This window comes from Schistocerca cancellata, chromosome 11, assembly GCF_023864275.1.
Source record: "Schistocerca cancellata isolate TAMUIC-IGC-003103 chromosome 11, iqSchCanc2.1, whole genome shotgun sequence".
Classification (NCBI taxonomy): domain Eukaryota; kingdom Metazoa; phylum Arthropoda; class Insecta; order Orthoptera; family Acrididae; genus Schistocerca; species Schistocerca cancellata.
In genome coordinates this window covers 142,749,943-142,775,271 of record NC_064636.1, presented here as the reverse complement: position 1 = coordinate 142,775,271, position 25,329 = coordinate 142,749,943, and the positions used below count along the sequence as shown (strand labels likewise).

At 44.5% G+C, this 25,329-nt stretch overlaps 1 protein-coding gene across 1 annotated transcript in view; it reads left to right on the top strand.

The window, feature by feature from the left end:
* LOC126108361 (kelch-like protein 26) overlaps positions 1–25,329 on the top strand; it is a 48,294-nt gene that overhangs the window by 8,674 nt on the left and 14,291 nt on the right. Inside the window, exons 2-3 of the mRNA XM_049913574.1 lie at positions 17,619–18,192; positions 22,140–22,286. Coding sequence (XP_049769531.1) covers positions 17,630–18,192; positions 22,140–22,286 — 710 coding nt within the window. The 5' untranslated portion in view covers positions 17,619–17,629. The remainder of the gene's footprint in view (positions 1–17,618; positions 18,193–22,139; positions 22,287–25,329) is intronic.

Sequence of the window (25,329 nt, the reverse complement as noted above, 5' to 3'; positions counted from 1 at the left end):
ATGGAATATCCGCTGACAAACTTTGTGGTCACGTTATTCTGTTTACACTTGTTAATAAATGAAATGGCCATGCTAGTACTCGCAATTATGTAGGAAAATTATATTACAAATCGCCTACTTTCAAAAAGAAATTCATAGCTCAGATCCTCAATAACAGAATTGCGGGATTGTATATAAAGAAAGGTTGGTTAAACGAGAAAGCTTACTTGTTGTATCTTGAAATATTGATGCACTATTCGAGGTCTTAAAATTATCGAATAGATCATTTTTGGGCACAGGCCACTGATGTCATTGCCAAACAGAAAGAAGAAATCGCTGCAAGGCATGCGAAAAAACTGTCAAATTTGTCCAAGGGTGTTATCAGAGGTAACCAACAAGGATGTTCCAATAATACAGGTTTCACACCCACGTTCTGTGAACGTGTTATTAGTAAAACGTCTATAATGTTATCAACAGCTAAGACGCAGTTACTGTCCAAAGCGCTGAAATTCAATATCGCACCTGCGATTAAAGAACCACACGTGGTAGACAATTTCATAGTAGGCCTTACATTAGGTTTGGAGTGTACCAAAACGCCAAAGAATGTTCAAACGCGGTTAGGCTATGAATTCTGTGAAATCTTAGGAAATGAATTGTCTGTCGCTCAATCAAAGCATTACGTTATAGAACCGTGAAAAGTATTAATCGTAAACTGGAGAATAATGGCGCCCTAATTACGAAAGCCGATAACGGGAACTCGTTAATTATAGCTTCCAAAGCGGAATATATGAAGGGGTCGGAGAGTTATAGTCATAAGCCACATCGAACTACACTCCTGGAAATGGAAAAAAGAACACATTGACACCCGTGTGTCAGACCCACCATACTTGCTCCGGACACTGCGAGAGGGTTGTACAAGCAATGATCACACGCACGGCACAGCGGACACACCAGGAACCGCGGTGTTGGCCGTCGAATGGCGCTAGCTGCGCAGCATTTGTGCACCGCCGCCGTCAGTGTCAGCCAGTTTGCCGTGGCATACGGAGCTCCATCGCAGTCTTTAACACTGGTAGCATGCCGCGACAGCGTGGACGTGAACCGTATGTGCAGTTGACGGACTTTGAGCGAGGGCGTATAGTGGGCATGCGGGAGGCCGGGTGGACGTACCGCCGAATTGCTCAACACGTGGGGCGTGAGGTCTCCACAGTACATCGATGTTGTCGCCAGTGGTCGGCGGAAGGTGCACGTGCCCGTCGACCTGGGACCGGACCGCAGCGACGCACGGATGCACGCCAAGACCGTAGGATCCTACGCAGTGCCGTAGGGGACCGCACCGCCACTTCCCAGCAAATTAGGGACACTGTTGCTCCTGGGGTATCGGCGAGGACCATTCGCAACCGTCTCCATGAAGCTGGGCTACGGTCCCGCACACCGTTAGGCCGTCTTCCGCTCACGCCCCAACATCGTGCAGCCCGCCTCCAGTGGTGTCGCGACAGGCGTGAATGGAGGGACGAATGGAGACGTGTCGTCTTCAGCGATGAGAGTCGCTTCTGCCTTGGTGCCAATGATGGTCGTATGCGTGTTTGGCGCCGTGCAGGTGAGCGCCACAATCAGTACTGCATACGACCGAGGCACACAGGGCCAACACCCGGCATCATGGTGTGGGGAGCGATCTCCTACACTGGCCGTACACCACTGGTGATCGTCGAGGGGACACTGAATAGTGCACGGTACATCCAAACCGTCATCGAACCCATCATTCTACCATTCCTAGACTGGCATGGGAACTTGCTGTTCCAACAGGACAATGCACGTCCGCATGTATCCCGTGCCACCCAACGTGCTCTAGAAGGTGTAAGTCAACTACCCTGGCCAGCAAGATCTCCGGATCTGTCCCCCATTGAGCATGTTTGGGACTGGATGAAGCGTCGTCTCACGCGGTCTGCACGTCCAGCACGAACGCTGGTCCAGCTGAGGCGCCAGGTGGAAATGGCATGGCAAGCCGTTCCACAGGACTACATCCAGCATCTCTACGATCGTCTCCATGGGAGAATAGCAGCCTGCATTGCTGCGAAAGGTGGATATACACTGTACTAGTGCCGACATTGTGCATGCTCTGTTGCCTGTGTCTATGTGCCTGTGGTTCTGTCAGTGTGATCATGTGATGTATCTGACCCCAGGAATGTGTCAAAAAAGTTTCCCCTTCCTGGGACAATGAATTCACGGTGTTCTTATTTCAATTTCCAGGAGTGTAGTTTTGAGATACAGCGAGTTTAAACTTCCATAGAGGTCTGAAAATGTTTAATACAAAATAGAAACCTTATTTCTATTGCAAACACTTGCTTAATACTTGCGAAGCATGTTGTTAAATAGTCAACTCTCTGCATGCTGTAAGATATTAATTTTAGAATGATTCTAATTAAGAATTAGTCAACGGTGGCTTATGACTATATCTCCCAAAAATTGTTTAAAACATAATGTATGAATTTGTAAGGATTTATTTTAACTACTCTTACACAGCAAGCAGAATATATAATTTTTACACATTAATATATACATATCAGGTATCTGAGATGTATAAATTACTTTTTCATGTATACAGTTACATCAAGGAAGTTCCTCTACCTCATTATTGTACACGTTATTTCCAGTACATGACCGAAAGAAATCTTGATTTGCTGCAGGTATGTATGGCATAAGGGACAGTACATCATCAGTTTTTTTCTGGTTAATTGGTAGTGGCTTAATGTACTTTATTGGCAGCTGATATGTATTTGGTTCAACTAGCCTTCCTTTCTTTTTGACACGAATATACACTGACATGAAAGCTCCTATGTCTGAATAAGAGTGTTTTACACTTAGCTTGAAGGGATTTTCAGACTCAAACTTAAATGGAGTAGCTTCACTGAAATGGTGGGGATTTCTAGACGTGGATTCTGTACGTTTTGAGGTCAATGTCTTCAGGCTTTTCAAACTTCTGAAGTCTTCTCTTTCCATTTTAGTTACAATGTAATGTTTTGGACTCGCAGATTTTATTACTTCTGGCCATTCATCTGGAGTGTACACTATTGGACGTCTTTTTCTTGCATACCGTTCAATGCAACCAAAATCATGATCGCAAGGTAGCATGGTGTGACCTACCACAGGGAAGTAATGCTGGACAGAATCAAATCTTTTGGTGGCAACAAGGGACCTTTCCAAAGCAATAATATTCCAATTCTTTGTCTGACCCTTGCAGTTGTCTGTGTTTATGTGGAGATGTTTTGTCTGAGGATTAGTTATCTCCAAGTACTTCAGTAAGCAGCTCCCAACCTCATCTGAACCCCGTCCATCATCTTCCTCGCTCCACAGAAACATATAATCCTTATTTGATCCACAGTCGTGGATACCATAGTTGTATGCCCGTATTTTCCTCTTGTAAAATGCTGGACGTACTGTTAGTTTATGTGTGGGCAATGTTTGCTGCATGTCCATTGCTATCACATGATGCTCTTTCGAATTTTCTTTAGCCAGAGCAGTTAAAGACGTAATCATATTTTGTCCTCTGTCAGCCTTTTTGAGATGCTGTTCATATTGTTGTTTCTTTTCTGTGACTTCTTCTGCACATAATTCTGGGTTATTTATTGCAATTAGAAATCCATCATATTTTGAACAGGTGTCACTTTTTGGTAGTTTGAAGCCTACGTTAAATTCAGATACGAAAATTTCTCTGAATTTACTTTCAGATACTGCAGGAACCTGCTTTTCTTTGCAGTATTGTGAGTATTTATCTCGAAAAAAGGAAGCAATTGTGAGATCACAATACAAATACACTTTATTGGGGTTCTGTTGCCTACTGTAATGTTATATTTCGGTATGGCTTTGAGAAGTTCTCTAACACTTTGTACAGCTTCGTCTTGAAATTTATATGGGTAGTTTCCATGTTCTCCTCAAAGAAAAAAAGATAAGCTTACATCCTCTTCCTAATAGAAATATTTGTATAGTACTCAGTATGAGTACATTCCTAACTTATAGCACAGAGTAACATACAAACCTCTCCCATCTTCTTTTGGCACTGCAAATCCCTGCTTCATTTGATGTTGCAAATTCCTCACTTTTCGTGCATGTAAGCCATGAACCCTTAGGAAAGCTTCCTTGCAGATCATGACTTCTATTCCGCATACCCCCAACATTATAAAAAATGTAACATCGCTGGATGATATTTTCTTGGAAGTCTTTTTTGGATAGCTTTGAAAGAAATTATGACGAATATAACAAAATGAAATAATTGTACAAAATATTAAACCATTTGTATTCAAATAGTGAACAAACCTCCGCTTTTTCGGTTCCATTTTCATACAGCTCATCAGGTAAGTATTCGGGGCATTAAAGTTTCTTTTGTCCCAAAATGAATGAAAAATTTTTTCTTCCTCTGCAAGCAGTTTTGTGAAGCATTTATTTGAACATGTACAGGGACTTCCTATAGTAGCAGCCTGAACAGTCTTGTGGGTTTTTAAAGACTTTTACTGCCGACCAGCATTTCGTCGACGTTCTGCTTTATTTTTCTTCCACTGATCAATATTTCGCTTTCTTTTCCGTGAAGGCTTTGATTCTTCGGGTGATTCTTCATTTATTCTACTTATTTCAAGGTATAATATGAAGAGCAAAATGGTCTAAGAATTTGCGTGAGATATAGTCATAAGCCACACGAAACATTAAATTTCGCTAAAATCACATTAATGAGAAAATATTTTTTACACATCTTTTGCCTCTGAAACTACATTATTGCACAATTAAGCAGTAATATAAATGTGCCCATCAAGTTTCATCATTAGCACACAAGATGGCTGTCAAATGTGTTGCCAATGTTGAGAGAAACAAAGTCACAAGCCACAGGAAATTAATCACCAGAAATTAACAGTTTTATTTCCTTACCGAAACATCATCTGAGCTGGAACTGCTGGTGAATGGATGCCAAGATTCATCACTGTCAGGATCCAGAGGGTAAAGCTCTTCACTTCCTCTACTGTCTGTGTCAAATATTCGTTGAAGACCCGAAAACTCTTCAGACGTTCCTGAACCACCTGCCATTTAGCCGTGGCTTGTGACTATGTATCTTCTGAAACTACCACCAAATGGCACAGCATAGAACTGCACTCCGTTATAGTATGCCATCTGTTGCAGTAACACTTTTTCAACTCATTGTGAAGAAGACATTGTTAAAAATGCCGCAACATGAAAAACTCAATTTCGTGAAAGTTGTGGCTTATGACTATATCTCTCCGAGCCCTTCATATAGAAAGAACAATTTTTCGATCAAAATTGCATTTCCAACGAATCAGATATAACTGAAGTGTTACAGAAAGACATAAGAACAGGTTTGCAGAGCACTAATAAATTAATAGGAGTGTTTCAAAAGTAATGGCTCCTGAATATGAACCCGAAGCCGCCCAGACTAACGAGTCAATTCAAAGCTCACAAAAACTTCCATCCGATACGTCCTATCGTGGACAGTACAAACAGTACGTACCACAAGCTGGCTGTCTGTTTACATTACAAAATTAAGGACAACTTCGCTTTCCAGAAAAATTGCTTTCAGAAACTCTGTCGAATGGTAAATAAACTGAATAATGTAATCTGCCATGCCACATCCAAGCTGGCTTCCTTTGATGTTTCCAGCCTCCGTACCAACGTACCTGTAGATCGGACTTACACTTCCATAAGAAATTGTCAGATATTGAAATTGATGTGCTCATGAATCTCCTGCGCATTGTTTTGAAATAAAATTACTTTTCTTTTAATGACAAAATTACTCACAACCGTACGGGTTAGCATTGGGTAGTCCTCTAGCAGGGATTCTTTCCGATATATTTATGAATGTTATAGAATCTCAATTTTTTGTTAGTAATTTAGAGATAGCGGAGAAAATAAAGTTAATGCAAGATACGTGGATGATATTCTCTTGGTGATTGACTCGTCCCGAGAAGACATAGATCAGATACTTGTACTGTTTAACGATCTCCACGAGAAAATTATTTTTAGTCTTGAAAACGAGTCACCCAGTAGGTCGTTGAACAACTTATATCTTACGTTATCTATAGTAGATGATCACATTGAATATGACGTCTTCATCTCCAGGAAGCATAGGTTGAAAAATGTCATATCTGCCGATTCTGCACACCCGCTGGCACATAAAATGGCACTTTTTCACTCTAGTATACATAGAGCGATATCCATTCCCCTATCCGCAAAAGCCTTGGAACACGAACTGGCAACCCTTTAAACAACAGCCCGAAATAACGGTTACGAGCTTGAAATGAAGAGACGGCTCTATGACAGGAAAGTAAATAATAATAATAAAAGTAAAAGTTCCACGTTAGGTTATCGTGCTGGAAGTTAGTGCAGTCATAGGTAAAGTTTCATATTAAATAGGGCTTCTTCTAAAGAACCAGGGGTTCAAGACAATTTTGCCTACTAATAGTAGGCTGCAGAAGAACCTGATTCACACTTTAAAAAAGCCTAAATTGTCGTTATCTGGAGTTTACAAGATTGCATGTGGCAAGTGTCCGAAATTTTACATCGGCCCAACAGGAAGAGCCTTACTAACGAGATAGAAGGAGCCTATCCCTACTAAAGTTGCAGATGGCAACCGTGGTTCGACATTCGCTGAACACTTGGTGCAAACGGCTCACGCACCCAACCCTCCGAATAATACTAAGGTCTTGCATTGCGAAGTTCACGTACTACATGACAAAAATAACCTTCTTAACGTCCAGCTGCAGCTGCGAAGCAAAAACTTTTTTGAAGGAAGGTGATCAACCGTTATTGCATCCGCCATAATCGTAGGGAGTAATCATTATACCCTTGCCAACATGTTTTAGCACTCCCGTCTTGCTGAATATCTGAGATTATCTGGTATTTCAAACCCGTAGTTATCCCCATGCGGTCACGTTCGATGTTCAGCTCGCATATGCTAGGTCGGCTTAAAACAGTAAACGCATTGGTCCCTTCACTTTTGACGTCCAACAAATTATTACAAATGTCCTTACAGGACAACGTGTACGTCAGTTTCGTTAGCCGCACGCGGTTGTTCCTAAAATTTTAAGTTTAGGAGTACACGTTGGTACGAGTGTCAACACACAGTGTCGCGCATGCGCTCTCGAGGCTGTGGACAGTACCAGCACAACGTCCGTTGCTGCCGTACTGCGGTCGCGGAGTGGGGGCGTGGCTGTTTCCCGGGTACGTTATTACAACGTGGCGACGTATTTCTGTATTATAGTGTTTAGTTTCTGACGTTGCCCAGTATGGAGAAATCGTAGTTCCTTTTATTCTGAAGGAGGCTGGGTTATCCCAACTGAAACCTAGGTAAACATTGCAACTGAGGCTGTTGTTAATTTCAAATTAATATTTATACAGCTGCTGACAGGGCCGCGAAATGTTGAAAATGTTATAATAACCTCATCTCCTCTTCATTACTGGTCACACATAAGCATCTTATTTTCTGGAGTTGGGCTTTAAGAGCGTCGTCGGTGGCTGCTCCACACGCCGTGCAGGGCGGCGTGAGGCGCACACAGATCGTCCCTGCAGCTGAAAGCAGCGTCGTGCCGTATTCGCGTTGCGCACTAAAGGCTGCCGAAGCTGCCGACACAGACTGCCGCGTATCGGCGGCCATATTTGTCTGCACGGCATGCAGCCCGTCTTGTTCTCTGGAGTGCGTTAGCTTTTTTCACAAAAACATAACTGGTTTTGGTAGTTATATGCGGACATCAGTTTGAAGAGGTACGGACACAGACAAATTTCGAAATTACCGCTATCGGCTGTGTTTTACGTATAAGGACGACGTCGTTTTGAGATCTCGCGATACCAGAAGACAGGAATGTGCTGCAGGAAACTCTCGTGCCGACGTCACTCGCTATTGCAGTTCGCTGCTGAGCTCGGAACAGAAGTGAAAGAAAACTACAGGATCCGTTAGAAACGTCCTTTCGTGCAAGAAATATAACTACGTCTTTGCAAAACAAAACGGAAGCTAACCCTACCGCTGATGAAGAAGAGAGCATACTTCTAAAGTGGGCCAAGCCATACATCCGGTCTCGTATTTACGCCGTGACAACAGTATTGTGGGAAATCGTAACCCATTAGTCTCCGCCAGTGCACGATAATTCCAATTGCATATTCCAGTGTACTCAACGAGATTCTAAATCGAAATACAGTGATACGTAGTTCTGAAATAAATTCAACTCCATGTTTGCAATGTACGTGTTAATCCCATCTCCGGATCACACTTCAGTGCCCTTGAGAGATGCAGACACTCTCTTCTCACGATTACAGCTGTGGTAAACATTACCAAATGGTTTCGCATTCTACGAACCCGGATTGACGTGAGCTGTGGAAGTTTGTGCGGCATTCGGGTTAGAGTTCAGAACCGGCCCAAATTTTCGTGTTTCGCAAACAGCGGCCGTGTGTCCGGCTTCGCGAAATTCGAATACATTACCCAATAAATGTAAAACTGTTTCCCGTCTACACGAACCTACCGTTATATATAGGGATACGTTTCTCACACCCTAACAACTCGTGTATCGGGAAAAAAATCAGAATAAATGGCGATCTCGTAAGTTTTTCATTACTGTGTCAGATGTTAGGCTTGCACATGTTCTGTATAAAGGAGATAACTTCAAATGAATCGTTACCACTGCCTGCTTGCTTATACTATTGTAAAACTTGCTGATACTTTAGTTTTGTGAAGCACGATGGATGAAGCTTGCGTATCTAGACATGTTGAAATATCTGCCGTAAGGCGTGGGCGGATACCTCAGCTGGCAAGACTGAAGCTTCCACGTTGGAAGCGTAAACGTCTCAACAGCCAGAATACGAGGGTGTGGTTGACGCTTTGCTGATAGGCGCAGAGGCAAATACTCCGGCTGCGAGGCTGAAACACTGAGGAGGCACACAGCCACTGCGAGAGAGAGAGAGAGAGAGAGAGAGAGAGAGAGCGGTCTGCCACCGGGAAGCGGCCAGCCCAGGCTCCACAGAGGCCGGGACTTCCCCTGGCAGCTGGCGCAGTGCGGCCACACCCGCGGGAAAAAAGTACCTGTTGCTGTGGGGGAGAGGAGTGTGCGGCAGCGAGGCTGACGCGGCGACGGAGCGCAGAATGGCCTTCCTGCCCCAAGTACCCTCCGCCACACACCGTAAAGTGGCCGGAAGTAGCTGTTCTTTTTAGTTTCGGATCGCACTCCAGCTCAGGACTCATTTTGTACTGCTAGATGTAGAATGTCGTATCAGAATCAAAGTTCATCGACGAAGCGTGTTAGTCATAAACGATAGTGAAATTTAAATATAGCTGTGTCACTGCGTAAAAGAGCTATTTTTGTTTCAATTAAATCTTGCCGTAGCTTTAGTAGCTTGCTAACTGTGCACTTTGCTTTAAAGTGACTTCACATTTTTTCAGTAATTACAAAAATGGTTCAAATGGCTCTGAGCACTATGTGACTTAGCTTCTGAGGTCGTCAGTCCCCTAGAACTTAGAACTATAACCTAACTAACTTAAGGACATCACACACATCCATGCCCGGGGCAGGATTCGAACCTGCGACCGTAGTGGTCGCGCGGTTCCAGACTGTAGTGCCTAGAACCCCTCGGCCACTCCGGCCGGCTTCAGTAATTACAGTTTTTAGGTAATTACAGTAATTACGTAACCCAAAACCTGAAAGACGGTAGCCATTGTGCTGCACATTACTTTCTATCCATCTGGTCATTTTACACTTTGCCCATAATTCCTTCACGTCCATCATATCGAAAATAAACGATGCACATTCATTCTCTTTAGCTACTAACACCTGCTTAGCTACTCTTCCCATCGTAAATATTCTCCTAGACTTGGTGAAGGATGTATTGGCTTCAGTAATCATCGCCCCTACGTTGAAATCGTGATCATTAATCCCTATGTCTATAGTCTAATCAATTCCCATTCTGTGTGGGTTCTCGAATTAGCGGATCGAGACAGTTGTCGGAAAATGCGCAGTAGCGTTCTCTCCTGTGTGATTCCAGTTGCTTTTCTATCACATGGTCGCATCTTTCGATATCCGCCATTCTGATATTCCTCCGATGGTTAAAGCGGAACTAAGGCTAACACCGTCAGTGAAACAGTTTTCGGAGAAGACGTTGGGGCCTCTCTCTGTAATCGCCTTTTTTATGCCATTATGCTAGAGTGTAATAACTCAGATTCCAAACAAAGTAGGTGCTGACAGGTGTGAATATTACCAAAATTGGATCAGTTTAATAAGTCATGGTGGCAAAATACTGATACGTAATATCTGCAGAAGCTTGGAAAAACTGGAAGTCGTTGACCTCGGAAAAGATGAGTTTGTGCTGCAGAAAATTGTAGGGACGTGACAGTAGTGACCCTATGACTGCTCTTAGAAGATAAAATTAAGCAAAGACAAACCTGTTTTTATAACGTTTTTAGACTTAAGAACACTTGGCAATGACTGGAATATTCTTCGTGAAGGCGATTTCACTATCTCGCGCCCACGGGAATGAAATATTTAGAACGTGCCTCATATCTCTTAAACCGCTACAGACATGGAAACGAAGTATTGGCGAATTATGGCACACAAGGACGAGATTACTTTACCTTTACCGGTTTGTAAACACATCGAACTTTCTTATCTGTGGCGATTTATCTGAAGTTGTGCTTTCTATTTTAGTTTATAGATTCCAACGACTGTAAATCTGTAAAAGTTATCGCAGCTAGCGAAACAAGACTTTCCTAGTATGAAAATAAACAGGAAATTTCTCCTCTTATGCTAAAAAAAGTGCGCGTCATTTACGATGGCGGCCGAGTTTAGGTTCGATCTGCGCATCTGACGTCATAAAACAGCCAGCCAATGAACAGAGAACGACGTTGCCAGAGCTCGACTGTAGTTCAGAGCACAGACGAGTGTCTTCAGTTTTAGAAACGTTCACTCATAAATAAAGTAATTGAACAAAAGCAATGTCTTGATAGCAGACTTTCTTTTATAGAAAGTTTGGAAAAAGAATTCTTTATACCAATTGCTTGATATTCTATTAATTAAACCAAGCAGTAAGCCTCCTAATTCAGGCAATAGCAAGGAAATTCTCACTAACCGCTTTTCGCAATAAAGAACAGCGATAATTGTTTATTACCTATTGTTCAAAATGGTTCAAATGGCTCTGAGCACTATGGGTCTTAACTGCTGAGGTCATCAGTCCCCTAGAACTTAGAACTACTTAAACCTAACTAACCTAAGGACATCACACACATCCATGCCTGAGGCAGGATTCGAACCTGCGACCGTAGCGGTCGCGCGGTTCCAGGCTGTAGCGCCTATAACCGCTCGACAACCAGGGCCGGCTATTTCCTATTGTACTTCGACGAAACGTGAATAATTCATAGTCATACCAACAGTGTTTGTCGCTATTTTACGTGATACTTTAAAGTCCTCCAGGAATTATGTCGAATGACGAGCTGCGTTAGCGTAATGGTGAAGGTCCTTGGCTGCTAAGCAACAGGTTCTGAGTTCAAACCTTGTGCAGTGTCTAATGTTTTCTTTATTTAAAAACAATATCGAAGTGTCCTCATGAATTTCATTCGTTTGAATGTAATTATCTGAAATTTCTAGTGGCAACTAAAATCGACCATATGGAAAGTATACGCTATGGACTTTATCTCTGCAAACTCTTCAAAATTTCGTGCAATGGTTTACTACACTTAATGCTGTACAATAACTGCGTTGAACATCGAAACAAAATTAAGTCAAAATGGTTCAAATGGCTCTGAGTACTATGCGACTTAACTTCTGTGGTCATCAGTCGCCTAGAACTTAGAACTAATTAAACCTAACTAACCTAAGGACATCACACACATCCATGCCCGAGGCAGGATTCGAACCTGCGACCGTAGCGGCCACGCGGTTCCAGACTGAAGCGCCTTTAACCGCACGGCCACACCGGCCGGCCCAAAATTAAGTCATTTATGGGGGGAAATTATCAGTGAATATGTGTTAAAATCAAATTTTTGGGCCAGATAGTTTATGTGAAATCGAATAAGTGTGTCAAAGCAGTCGGAACAACATGTATCTGCACAGGCGAGCAGTGCAGTGATGACAAAATCGCGCACAGCACGGAATGCGGGGAGCACGTCTCTGTAGCAGCCTTGGTGGCTTTACTTCTTAAACTGCGCGCTCCCCCCTAAACGTAAGTTTGCGAACTATACTGTACTATGGCGCTGCTTCTCTTGGTGCGTGCAACTGGCAACGCAGCACTCTGCCGCGTCTGGGCAGGCGTGCGCGAGCCGCCAAGATAAAAGAATTGAACTACGCCACAAATCGACAAAATGAGGTTCTTCGTAAGCTATTGAGCTCTCTGGTCGCCAATTACTTGTTTAATCAGACACTCTGTTTCAGAATTCTGTCACAGTAGCTGTTCCAAAAATGAATGTTAAAATTATAGTGTGTTTTGGCAAGAAGTACAATTAAACCGGTCAACAAGTGAAATGTGGCCGTTACTCACAAACAGTGATGCTTCATCGAATGAGAAAAGGTTAACAATTCACACAAAAATAAACCGCCAATGCTGTTGGAATTGTGATTGAATCCCATAACCCATCGTATTTTCAACACTGAGCGACTGGAATGGAAACTTACCAAAGGATTTTATTCCTTTCCTTCATCTGAGGAGTATTAAACTAATGACGAGCGTAGCCTCCGGGCAATACGAGACGCACATGCCATATACTGGTTACTGACTTACGGCTTGCAAACTGACAAAATTTGATTCGCGAATAATACGGTTGTTACTGAGAAAAGTAAACAGTTGATAGGCGACACAACACAGTGGTCAGTGAGCTGAGAATAATGCGCGCGACAGGAATACGGCAGCTGGCCGTGTGTGCTTTGTGAGAGGATGAGATCACGTCATTCGAAAGACATCGCCATGTAATTAGATCTGCCTTCATTGGCAATACAGTTCAACAAGTTAAATACATCAAATCACCACAGACTTTGACGATACTCGTACTTTCGAAATAATACCGACCAGTACTTCATTTGTGTAGACTGTTGTATAATTAGTTTATTAATGCTGAGAGAGAGAGAGAGAGAGAGCGAGAGCAGAAGCTTAAATGGTCATGAGTAAGCTATCGTTAAAAGAAATACACTCCTGGAAATGGAAAAAAGAACACATTGACACCGGTGTGTCAGACCCACCATACTTGCTCCGGACATTGCGAGGGGGCTGTATACCCAATGATCACACGCACGGCACAGCGGACACACCAGGAACCGCGGTGTTGGCCGTCGAATGGCGCTAGCTGCGCAGCATTTGTGCACCGCCGCCGTCAGTGTCAGCCAGTTTGCCGTGGCATACGGAGCTCCATCGCAGTCTTTAACACTGGTAGCATGCCGCGACAGCGTGGACGTGAACCGCATGTGCAGTTGACGGACTTTGAGCGAGGGCGTATAGTGGGCATGCGGGAGGCCGGGTGGACGTAACTCCGAATTGCTCAACACGTGGGGCGTGAGGTCTCCACAGTACATCGATGTTGTCGCCAGTGGTCGGCGGAAGGTGCACGTGCCCGTCGACCTGGGACTGGACCGCAGCGACGCACGGATGCACGCCAAGACCGTAGGATCCTACGCAGTGCCGTAGGGGACCGCACCGCCACTTCCCAGCAAATTAGGGACACTGTTGCTCCTGGGGTATCGGCGAGGACCATTCGCAACCGTCTCCATGAAGCTGGGCTACGGTCCTGCACACCGTTAGGCCGTCTTCCGCTCACGCCCCAACATCGTGCAGCCCGCCTCCAGTGGTGTCGCGACAGGCGTGAATGGAGGGACGAATGGAGACGTGTCGTCTTCAGCGATGAGAGTCGCTTCTGCCTTGGTGCCAGTGATGGTCGTATGCGTGTTTGGCGCCGTACAGGTGAGCGCCACAATCAGGACTGCATACGACCGAGGCACACAGGGCCAACACCCGGCGTCATGGTGTGGGGAGCGATCTCCTACACTGGCCGTACACCACTGGTGATCGTCGAGGGGACACTGAATAGTGCACGGTACATCCAAACCGTCATCGAACCCATCGTTCTACCATTCCTAGACCGGCAAGGGAACTTGCTGTTCCAACAGGACAATGCACGTCCGCATGTATCCCGTGCCACCCAACGTGCTCTAGAAGGTGTAAGTCAACTACCCTGGCCAGCAAGATCTCCGGATCTGTCCCCCATTGAGCATGTTTGGGACTGGATGAAGCGTCGTCTCACGCGGTCTGCACGTCCAGCACGAACGCTGGTCCAACTGAGGCGCCAGGTGGAAATGGCATGGCAAGCCGTTCCACAGGACTACATCCAGCATCTCTACGATCGTCTCCATGGGAGAATAGCAGCCTGCATTGCTGCGAAAGGTGGATATACACTGTACTAGTGCCGACATTGTGCATGCTCTGTTGCCTGTGTCTATGTGCCTGTGGTTCTGTCAGTGTGATCATGTGATGTATCTGACCCCAGGAATGTGTCAATAAAGTTTCCCCTTCCTGGGACAATGAATTCACGGTGTTCTTATTTCAATTTCCAGGAGTGTATGTCCTATGTCATAGTCCCGCTTTCCAGTTTGATGATGACAATTATCTTTTAATTGTTTTTCCTAGTTGTTACGCTTCGAATTGTCGTAATGCATGCGATCTAATGCGTAGGATTTGGGTCTAAGAATGTAGTCGCTGTTATGTTCACGCCAGGTACACTCAGCTCTGTAATGTCCCTGGGATGTCGAAGTCATTTCTAAAGCTGAAGACAGCGTCGTGTTTTATTTCGAGGCTCGTCTAAATGCGCTCGGACCTGTAGGCACAGAACATCGCGTATCCAGTGACATACGTACTGTTCTATGAAGTGAGTAAGCTTTATTTTGCAGTTGTTGCCGGTAGTAATACCTTGAATTCAGTATAAAGAGCGGCAAAGTAGACTAGTATTACAATTAAGTAGCTGCCCAGAACAAGGTTGTAACAGACAAAACTAATTTCCTTTTTCAGGAAGAAGGAAACATTTTGTTGCACACAGGTTTATACTGCGAAAGACAAAGTTACAATGAAACAAGTGTGCTGATCTCGTTATTTGACTTACAAGCACTTGTAAGGGTCACATGTAGATTAAAAAACAAGTACTTTAAAAATAATCTTGCTCTACATACCTCATCTGGTGATTTCGCCACTATTAACACCCCTTCATTGATACTTCTGTACACTTCTGGCCATTAAAATTGCTACACCACGAAGATCACGTGCTACAGACGCGAAATTTAAGACAGGAAGAAGATGCTGTAATATGCAAATGATAAGCTTTCCAGAGCATTCACACAAGGTTGGCGCCGGTGGCGACACCTACAACGTGCTGACATGAGGTAAGTCTGCAACCGATTTCTCATAAACAAACAGCAGTTGACCGGCGTTGCCTGGTGAAACGTTGTTGTGATGCCTCATGTAAGGAGGAGAAATGCGTACCATCACGTTTCCGACTTTGATAAAGGTCGGATTGTAGCCTATCACGATTTCGGTTTATCGTATCGCGACATTGCTGCTCGCTTTCGTCGAGATCCAATGACTGTTAGCAGAATATGGAATCGGTGGGTTCAGGAGGGTAATACGGAACGCCGTGCTGGATCTCAACGGCCTCGTATCACTAGCAGTCGAGATGACAGGCATCTTATCTGCACGGCTGTAACGGATCGTGCAGCCACGTCTCGATCCCCGAGTCAACAGATGGGGACGCTTGCTAGGCAACAACCATCTGCACGAACAGTTCGACGACGTTTACAGCAGCACGGACTATCAGCTCGAAGACAATGGCTGCGGTTACCTTTGACGCTGCATCCACAGACAGGAGCGCCTGCGATGGTGTACTCAACGACGAACCCAGGTGCACGAATGGCAAAACGTCATTTTTCGGATGAATCCAGGTTGTGTTTCGGCATCACGATGGTCGCATCCATGTTTGGCGACATCGCGGTGAACGCACATTGGAAGCGTGTATTGGTCATCCCCGTACTGTCGTATCACCCGGCGTGATGGTATGGGGTGCCATTTGTTACAGGTCTCGGTCTGCACACCAGTGTCCAAAGTTTTGAGCCTATAACATTGAGTGCACACTTGGTATGGGGAGGCGAAATAACAAGAAAGCGATGTGAAACGGAAACGTGTGTACAATTAACGAACGAGGGATGGGAAAGGAAGACTTGGGTTCGTCGGGTGGCTTCCAGAAGCCTGCGGTGCACGTGTTGGCCTGCGACCCTGCGCTGACCTCCGGCGCTACGCTCTGTACAGCGCCGCCTCGGCGTCTCCACCCACGTCGAGCGGCCGCGACAGAAGCCTTGGGACGAATTCTTATGCGTTCTCCTGGCACCGTAACGGTCCGGCAGACGTCTTTCGCTGGTGGAATGGAGGTGCTAAGTCGGCACGATTCGAAAAAAGTGGACGCCGTTCTCGCGAAACCCACTTGTCTGAATTTACGAAACCAGTTTACACTGTAGGGTGTGGAAGTATTTCACTGACTCCGTCGTTTGCCCCTCATACGACCAGGAGAGTAAAGAGTGATGTCGGAGCTGTGATAGAGCTTACTTTGGTTTAGCCATGAGTATCTGTCATCTAATAAGTATCCGAACATTCTGTGGGGCAAAGATGCTATACAAACACGTCCACGCCAAAAGGAGATACAAATATATATTTGTGCGAAAGTTCCACAACACACGTTCTGGAAATGGAGGCAACGAGTTTAATTCCTAAACTGCTGAACCTGGAAATACCTGGGTACACCATAGCTCGCAACAATCGGATAAAATGGCGACATGATTTATGATTGTATTATGCAGCATTGTTTACCACGGAGGTGGGTGCTGAATCTTTTTCTTAAGAAAGAAGACACAGATATCAGTCTGTTAAAAGGAGAGTTAAACATACTAATGAATTTAGACTCTTACAGTGGTTCAGAAGGGTTCATATGGCTCTGAGCACTATGGGACTTAACATCGGAGGTCATCAGTCCAATGGAACCTAGAACTACTTAAACCTAACCAACCTAAGGACATCACACACATCCATACCCGCGGCAGGATTCGAACCTGCGACCATAGTAGGCGTGCGGTTCCGGATTGAAGCGACTAGAACCGCTCGGTCAAGCCGGCCGGTCAAGTTTAATCATGCCTACCCTGAGACATTCACCGAGGAAACTGATTTCTGCATTACATGTACATTGCTTCTGATGTGTGACTGATCTATGGAACCTGAGATAAGGAGGAAGAAAATTTTTCTCAGAGGTGCCACGAGCTTGGATTTAAATATAAGTCCTGTAACTTTAGTGCTGAAAGAAGTTTGTTGCTTTGCCATTTTTTTGCTATGACGTATATAAACCATCTTTTGACTGAGAACGATAACATTTTTAGAAGGTGAAAGCAGTCTATCGTAGCACCGCGCTGGTAGTTACAAACCTTAGCTGATCACGAAGCAGTACGGACCCTTGTCATTTGAAGGAAACTGGTGACGTTGCAATTGATTTAGGGTGTACAACCCTTTAACAGTTGTTGTTTCATACAGGTCTGCATGCGCCTCGTACAAGTGTTGAGGGTGCAGTGCGAGGGCTGCTCAGTGGCACTGTGTTTCAGGACCACCCACCATGTCGGCAGTTACGGAGGTTCAGAACAACACAACCGAGGCCCTGGCCGCCCTGCTAGACGGGGGTGAAGACGCCCTGGTGACGCTGGTGGCGGGCGAGACGAGGGTGGCGGCTCACAGGGCCGTGTTGGCAGCTGCGAGCCCCGTGTTCGAAGCTATGTTCGCGCACGACATGCTGGAGGCCAGCAGCGGCCAGGTGAGCATCGACGACGTGGAGGGCCCGGTGCTGAGGCTCCTGGTGGCCTACACGTATACCCTGCGGGCCCCCCAGCTGCCTGACACGGCCCCCCAGCTGCTCTCGGCAGCCGACAAATACGGCTTGTCGGCCCTGAAGTCTGCCTGCGAGCGGCAGCTGATCTCGCAGTTGGCCGTCGAGACCGCAGCGGCGACGGCCGTCAGGGCAGTGAGGCACTCGTGCCCGGACGCCACCAGGGCTGCCGTCGCCTTCATAAAGGACCACCTGCAGGTGATGGCCACGCAGGGCTGGGCAGACGCTGTGCTCGAGTACCCGCAAGAAGTCATTGAAGTCAGCAGAATGCTCGGAGAGCCACCAGCAGAAGCCAGGTAAGCACGATTCCCTTTTTGCCAGTGCTAGCGTGAATTTGACGTCGCCCTTGCTTTGTTCGTCATCTACTTACTGATCGTCAGTCACGATGCTAAGTCTCTCGCTGTTTTCACTTCTTCTGCTTCTTATCAATTTCGCCTTTCTCTGATTTACTCCGATTCCATATTCTGTACTTATTAGACTGTTCATTCCATTCAGCAAACCCTGTAATTCTTCTTCACTGTCACCGAGAGAATCAGTCATCAGCAAAACTTATGATATCATTTCACCCTGAATTTTAATTCCACTCTTCAATCTTTCCATTATTTCCGTCATCGCTTCTTTGGTATATAGATTGAACAGTAGAGCGAAAGATTACATCTCTGTCTGACACCCTTCCTAACCCGAGTGCTTCGTTCTTGGTCTTCCACTCTTATTTTACCTTCTTGCCTCTTGTACATATTGCAAATTACACGACTTCTCCTATGGCTTACCCGTATTTTCTCAGAATTTCAAACATCTTGCAACATTTGATATTGCCGAACGCTTTCTCCAGGACCACAAATCCTATGAACGTCATGGAACTTCAATTTTCTTTTCCATTCTCCTGTGTATTATCCTTGTCAGAAACGTGGATGCTTCAGCTGTTAATCTGATTGTGCGATAATTCTCACACTTCTCTGCTCTTGCAGTCTTCCAAATCGTGATGATTGAGAGAAATATAAAGTCAGATTGTATATTGCCAGACTCATACATTCTACACACCAGTGAGAATAGACCTTTTGCCACCTCCCCCAATGATTTTAGAACTTCTGATTGAATGTTGTCTATACCTTATGCCTTCTTTGATTTTAAATTTTTCAAAGCGGTTTTAAATTCTGATTCTAATCACCAATATTTTCCGTACCGACTCCTGCTTGTTCTTCTGTCACGCCATCGGACAAGTTGTTCCAATCAGAGAGGCCTTCAGTGTACTCTTTCCAACTATCCGATCTCGCCTCTGTATTTAACACTGGAATTCCCATTGTGCTCTCAATGTTACCACGCTTGCTTTTAATTCCGTGGAAGATTGCTTTGACTTTCCTATATGCTGCATCAGTCGTCCCAAGAATCATTTCTTCTTTGATTTCTTCACATTTTTCGTGCAGCCATTTCACCTTAGCTTCTCTGCACTTCCTATTCATTTCATCCTTAAGTGACATATTTTTCTATTACTGAATTTTCCTGAATATTTTTGAACTTCTTTCTTTGATTGATCAACTGAAGGATTTCTTATATTTTCCATGGTTTCTTCGCAGTTAGCTTCTTTGTACCTACGTTTTTCTTTCCAACTTCTGTTACTGTCGTTGTTAGATACCCATTCCTCTTCGACTGAACTACCTATTGAGCTGCTTATTATCGCAGTATCTGTAGCCTCAGAGAACATAAATCTCATCTCTTGTTTCCTTAGCACTACTGTATTCCACTTCTTTGTACATCGATTGCTCCTGACGAGTCTCGTAAAATTCAGCCTACTCTTCATCACTGCTAAATTGTTATGAGTCTATATGTACTCCTGGGTATGCTTTACAGTCCAGTATCTGATTTCAAAATGTTTGCCTGACAATAATATAGTGTGACTTTAAACCTCCCATATTTCGGTCCTTTTCCAAGTATACCCATTGTCTCAAGATTCTTGACTAGACTATACCAGCTATTACTAGGATAAATTTACTGTAGAACTTAACTAGCCTTTCTTCTCTCCTATTCCTATTATCAAGTACATATTTTCGTGTAACCCTCTCTTCTACTCCTTCCTGTACGGTTGCGTTTCAATACCTCCATGACTATTACATATGTACCGAATTACCTGTTCAATATCCTCATACTTTCTCTCTCTCCACCTTCAACTTGTGACGTCATCATGTATACCTGAACTATGGATGTTGTTGGTTTGCTGTCGATTCTCACGAGAACATCTATACTCATCCGGTCACAGTATCTCACTTTCTGCCCTGCCTTTCTATTGATACTGAATCCTACTCCTGTTATCTGCTGCTGTTGCTACTACCCTATTCTCATGTGGCCAGAAATCTTTTCCCCTTTCCCATTTCCACATCACTGACACCCACTATAGCAACATATGTCCTCAGAATTTCCCGTTTCTTATTTTCTGGCTTCTCAACCACATTCGAACTCCTCACTTTCCAGCTCCCGAATCATACAATGTTGGTTACTCAACCTTTTTCTCGTGGTCACCTCCCCCTTGGGCCTCCTCGCCTGGAGGTTTGAATGTGGGACTAGTCTTTTGCCAATGGAGAGACCGTTATGGCTCTTATTGAATCACATGACACATGTCATGTTGATGCACGTTACGTATCTTTATGCAGTGGTTTACTTGACCTTCTGTATGCTCATGTTGTTGGTCATTGCCAATTCGTCCTCATTTAGGAGCAGTTTCCAGCCTCAAGGGAAAGAGTGCCCTGAACCTCTGTGGGCCCCTCCGCCCTCTTTGGAAAGGCTGTTGGCCGTAAGAGGGTGACACCTTATGCTGCAAGTCTTCAGACACCAATGCTGATTATTCTTATTCAAAATTTAAGCGACTGAGAGGTTCGAACCCGGGACTGAGGACTTTCCTGATTACTAAAAAAGACGCTACCCCTGGGTGACTAGCCCCAAAGAGCAGGGTATGACTCCCTGAGATATCGAGTAAAGCAGGAGCTATGAGCACTGGGGCTAGTCATGCACACTGGAGGCAAACAAGAAGAGAATACTCCAGCGAGCACAATAACATTGTCACACTCAATGCTGTGCCTTACAATCACATTTCCTTCTCGTCTCTGTTCAGCTATCGCCCTGAATATTTTCTGTGCATTCCCTTTCACTAAACAAACAAACAATCTCTGCCCTCCTGCCTTGTTTGAAGTTCTCCGTGGCGTTACCAGAGGTCGTCCAGGGATGCCTATCAGATTTCCTGCTACTGGAATACAGCAGGTGTACGACATATCACCCACAACGTCAGTATTGATGTGACGTTTTCATCCAGCTATCATTTGGTGCCTCTGTCTCTTGGATACATTTACTCCATACAAGTCTATTTCGTTTCCTTTTCAACTTTTTTAAAATCCATATTCAATAGACTACAGGTTACTTCACAAGTTGGAACCATTGTCCATCAGATAAAATTGCATACACGGCCTAACCCATTTTTTTTCTTTTAATGGTGGTCTGTACTGCAAACTGCTCACCAAGAAAATTGTTTAAGAAACACATCACCACTGCTGTCTTTTCCAGGAATCGAATTATGAATACGTTGGACATTTAGTCCTATTTGCTTTAGTGAAATGCAAATTTTGAATATACTCTCCATAAATTTTATAGCATAGCTCTTGTAATTCTTGTCCATCTTCTTCATTCCCTCAGGCTCCACATCAAACAACCCCTGCATATCCATGACCATATAGTTTCAACAGTAAGTTGATGCCCCAACTTATCAGTTTGTTTCCCTATCACTGGCTCTCTCTCTCTCTCTCTCTCTCTCTCTCTCTCTCTCTCTCTCTCTCTCTCTCTCTCTCTCTCTCTCTTCCTCCAGTGATATAATTCAGCATCCATATATCAGTTTTCAGATTACCTCACAACCAAAAGTAGCAGCCAGTTGACTTTAACTGCTTCTAAATTCTGTCTGATAGTTGTTCTGTCAGGGCAGCAATATTGTGGCCCTGCCCTTATGTTTGGGATTTGGTTTATGCTTCATTGTGAACAATTTGTTGTTTTGCATCTTAAGCTACGCCAGTGGGGAATATAGCAGAAGTAGTGCAGAAAAAGACCAGTCAATTGGTGGTACAGTCACGTTAAGTGACGGGCTGGTGTTGTTGGCACTGAGTGTTCTGTTGCCCCGGTGGACAATCCCTCAGCTGGACCGCCTGCAGTGAACATCCCCCTGGCCCCTGTGTGAACACGCCCACCCACACAGTGTTTCTCTGTGCAGCTCGCCGACCGCCACAGGGGGCGGGCCCACCCCCAACTCTGACCGTCAACCTCGCAGCAGCCACAGCCGGACTCCTGCTGCAGCTGCGCCTCCCACGTCTGCCCGACACACCCCTCCACCTGATGACGCAGCTGCCTCGCGCTTCCGGTGAGTTGTGTTGCCACACGTGCCCAAGTCTTACCCTCACAGTACTGCTTATTTTGGCATTAACCAGCCGATATAGTAAATAAAATAAGATACAAATTCCTTCAGTTTTTGGCTAGAGGTTACAGTTGCCATTAAACATTACTCCTTTTTATGTTTTTATGGCTATGATATTTTGAAGATTGAGCACATATGCAGAATATTTGTTGTTTTCTGTATCTGCCGTGAGAATTACGTTCAATTCAGTCACTCAACTGTAGTTACGTAGGAAGTGTCGCATACAAATCATACCCCTACCCAAAGACTCTTTATATATTGTGTTAAATCTAGATTTTGTTTTTAGTGATGATTGTGTATCTTACAAATTGATTCTGAACGAAATAGGTGTGGAAATGGGACTTTTCAGACAATTCCCCTCAACAAAATCTATGTGAACATTTGGAGGTATAAGTTATTGAAGACACTGAAGAAGAAATGGCGAAAATAAGGTAAACAGAAATAGAAGTAATAATGACAAAAAGTTAATATTTAGTACAGTAATGAAGCTACAGCTTGTTTTGCGTATGTCTTAAAATGTAATTCGAATATTCCTTAAATGGTTCTCTGGTCAGTTACATCTGTAGTGACTATTGGAAATCTGTGCCGCACTGTAACAGGAACCCAGATTTGCTGCTTATTGCAGGCAGTCTCCTTGAACAGTAGGCTGCCTGAGCACACCGCCACTTCTGACTCAGTGTCTCATCGACACTTCTACTAGAGTTTATCCCGGGGGACATGTGGGAAGAGCAGCAAAAGGGAAATCGAATGGGTGGATGTTATCCTACTGCAGAGGATGTACATGAGAATCTCTGGTGGTAGTGTTTGCAAACCATGGGTAATAAACATCATCCACAATGGAAATTCCAGTTAAGCCAGCAAATGCACTCAGCTGGTCTAATGGTTGAGGTACCTGCTCTGGAGAAGTGGGAAATCCAGTGGATGTGGCTGAGTGGAGATGCGTACAGCACTGTATGGATCGTCAGTTGTAAACAAATTCCTGCAACTGATGGATGATGGTCACCAGGTGTGATGAGTAGTGGTTTTAGTTCACCGAGGAGAAGTTTTGCATAATTCCATGGCATAGTGAACTTCTATTTTTAGAAATGAGCAACCGAAGTGGGCAAAGATAGTTGGTCCTACTGGAAAAAAAAAAAAAAAATATATATATATATATATATATATATATATATATATATATAACCAACAGCAGAGTTCCCACAGTGATGATGGTGCCACTAAACCGGAGTTACTAAATACAGCTGTCCTTAATTCCTTCACGAAAAAAGACGAGGTAACTATTCAAGAATTCGAAACCAGAACAGGGGTTAGCATGAGTGACATAAAACTATATATCTGAGGTGTTGTGAAACAACTCAAATCACTTAAGAAAGGCAAGTCTTCTGGTCCAGATGGAATACGAATCAGGTTCCTTTCAGAGTATGCAGACACTATAGTGCATTTCTTAGCAATCATATACAACTGTTCACTTGGCGAAAGGTCTGTTCCTAAAGAATGGAAAGTAGCACAGGTCACACCAATACTCAAGAAAGGAAATAGGAGTAATCTATTGAATTACAGATGCATATTACTGACATCAATTTGCAGTAGGATTTTGGAGAATATACTGTACTCTAACATGACTCACCTTGAAGAATATGACTCATCGATACATAACCAACACGGATTCAGAAAATATCGTTCTTGTGCAACACAGCTAGCTATTTATTCGTATGAAGCAATAAGTGCTGTCGACAAGGGATCTAAGATCGATTCCATATTCCTAGATTTCCAGAAGGGTTTTGATACCATTCCTCACAAGAAACTATTACATCGTGAATACGGCCCGGAAGATCCGAGAAAGACCCAGTAATTTTTCATCCGCGAGAAAACCGAGAAAAACGGGAATTTTCTAGAATCCCGGGAGTTTTTCATTGATTTAGTTTTCAGTTAATTTTTTGTCATTTTGACTGGTAATAACAGATATTCTAACAAAGGACATTACTGTATCCCGCTACTGCAGAATAATACTGCAGCAACAAAATATCAAAATATGAACGAGAGAATGAAATGTAAATTGCAAAGGAAATATATATATATATATATATATATATATATATATATATATATAGGGAAACATTCCATGTGGGAAAAATATATCTAAAATCAAAGATGATGTGACTTACCGAACGAAAGTGCTGGCGGGTCGTCAGACACACAAACATACACACGAAATTCAAGCTTTCGCAACAAACCGTTGCTTCATCGGGGAAGAGGAAAGGAGAGGGAAAGACGAAAGGATGTGGGTTTTAAGGGAGAGGGTAAGGAGTCATTCCCCTTACCCTCTCCCTTAAAACCCACATCCTTTTGTCTTTCCCTCTCCTTTTCTCTTCCCCGATGAAGCAACAGTTTGTTGCGAAAGCTTGAATTTCGTGTTTATGTTTGTGTTTGTGTGTCTGTCGACCTGCCAGCACTTTCGTTCGGTAAGTCACATCATCTTTGTTTTATATACACTCCTGGAAATGGAAAAAAGAACACATTGACACCGGTGTGTCAGACCCACCATACTTGCTCCGGACACTACGAGAGGGCTGTACAAGCAATGATCACACGCACAGCACAGCGGACACACCAGGAACCGCGGTGTTGGCCGTCGAATGGCGCTAGCTGCGCAGCATTTGTGCACCGGCGCCGTCAGTGTCAGCCAGTTTGCCGTGGCATACGGAGCTCCATCGCAGTCTTTAACACTGGTAGCATGCCGCGACAGCGTGGACGTGAACCGTATGTGCAGATGACGGACTTTGAGCGAGGGCGTATAGTGGGCATGGCAAGGCCGGGTGGACGTACCGCCGAATTGCTCAACATGTGGGGCGTGAGGTCTCCACAGTACATCGATGTTGTCGCCAGTGGTCGGCGGAAGGTGCACGTGCCCGTCGACCTGGGACCGGACCGCAGCGACGCACGGATGCACGCCAAGACCGTAGGATCCTACGCAGTGCCGTAGGGGACC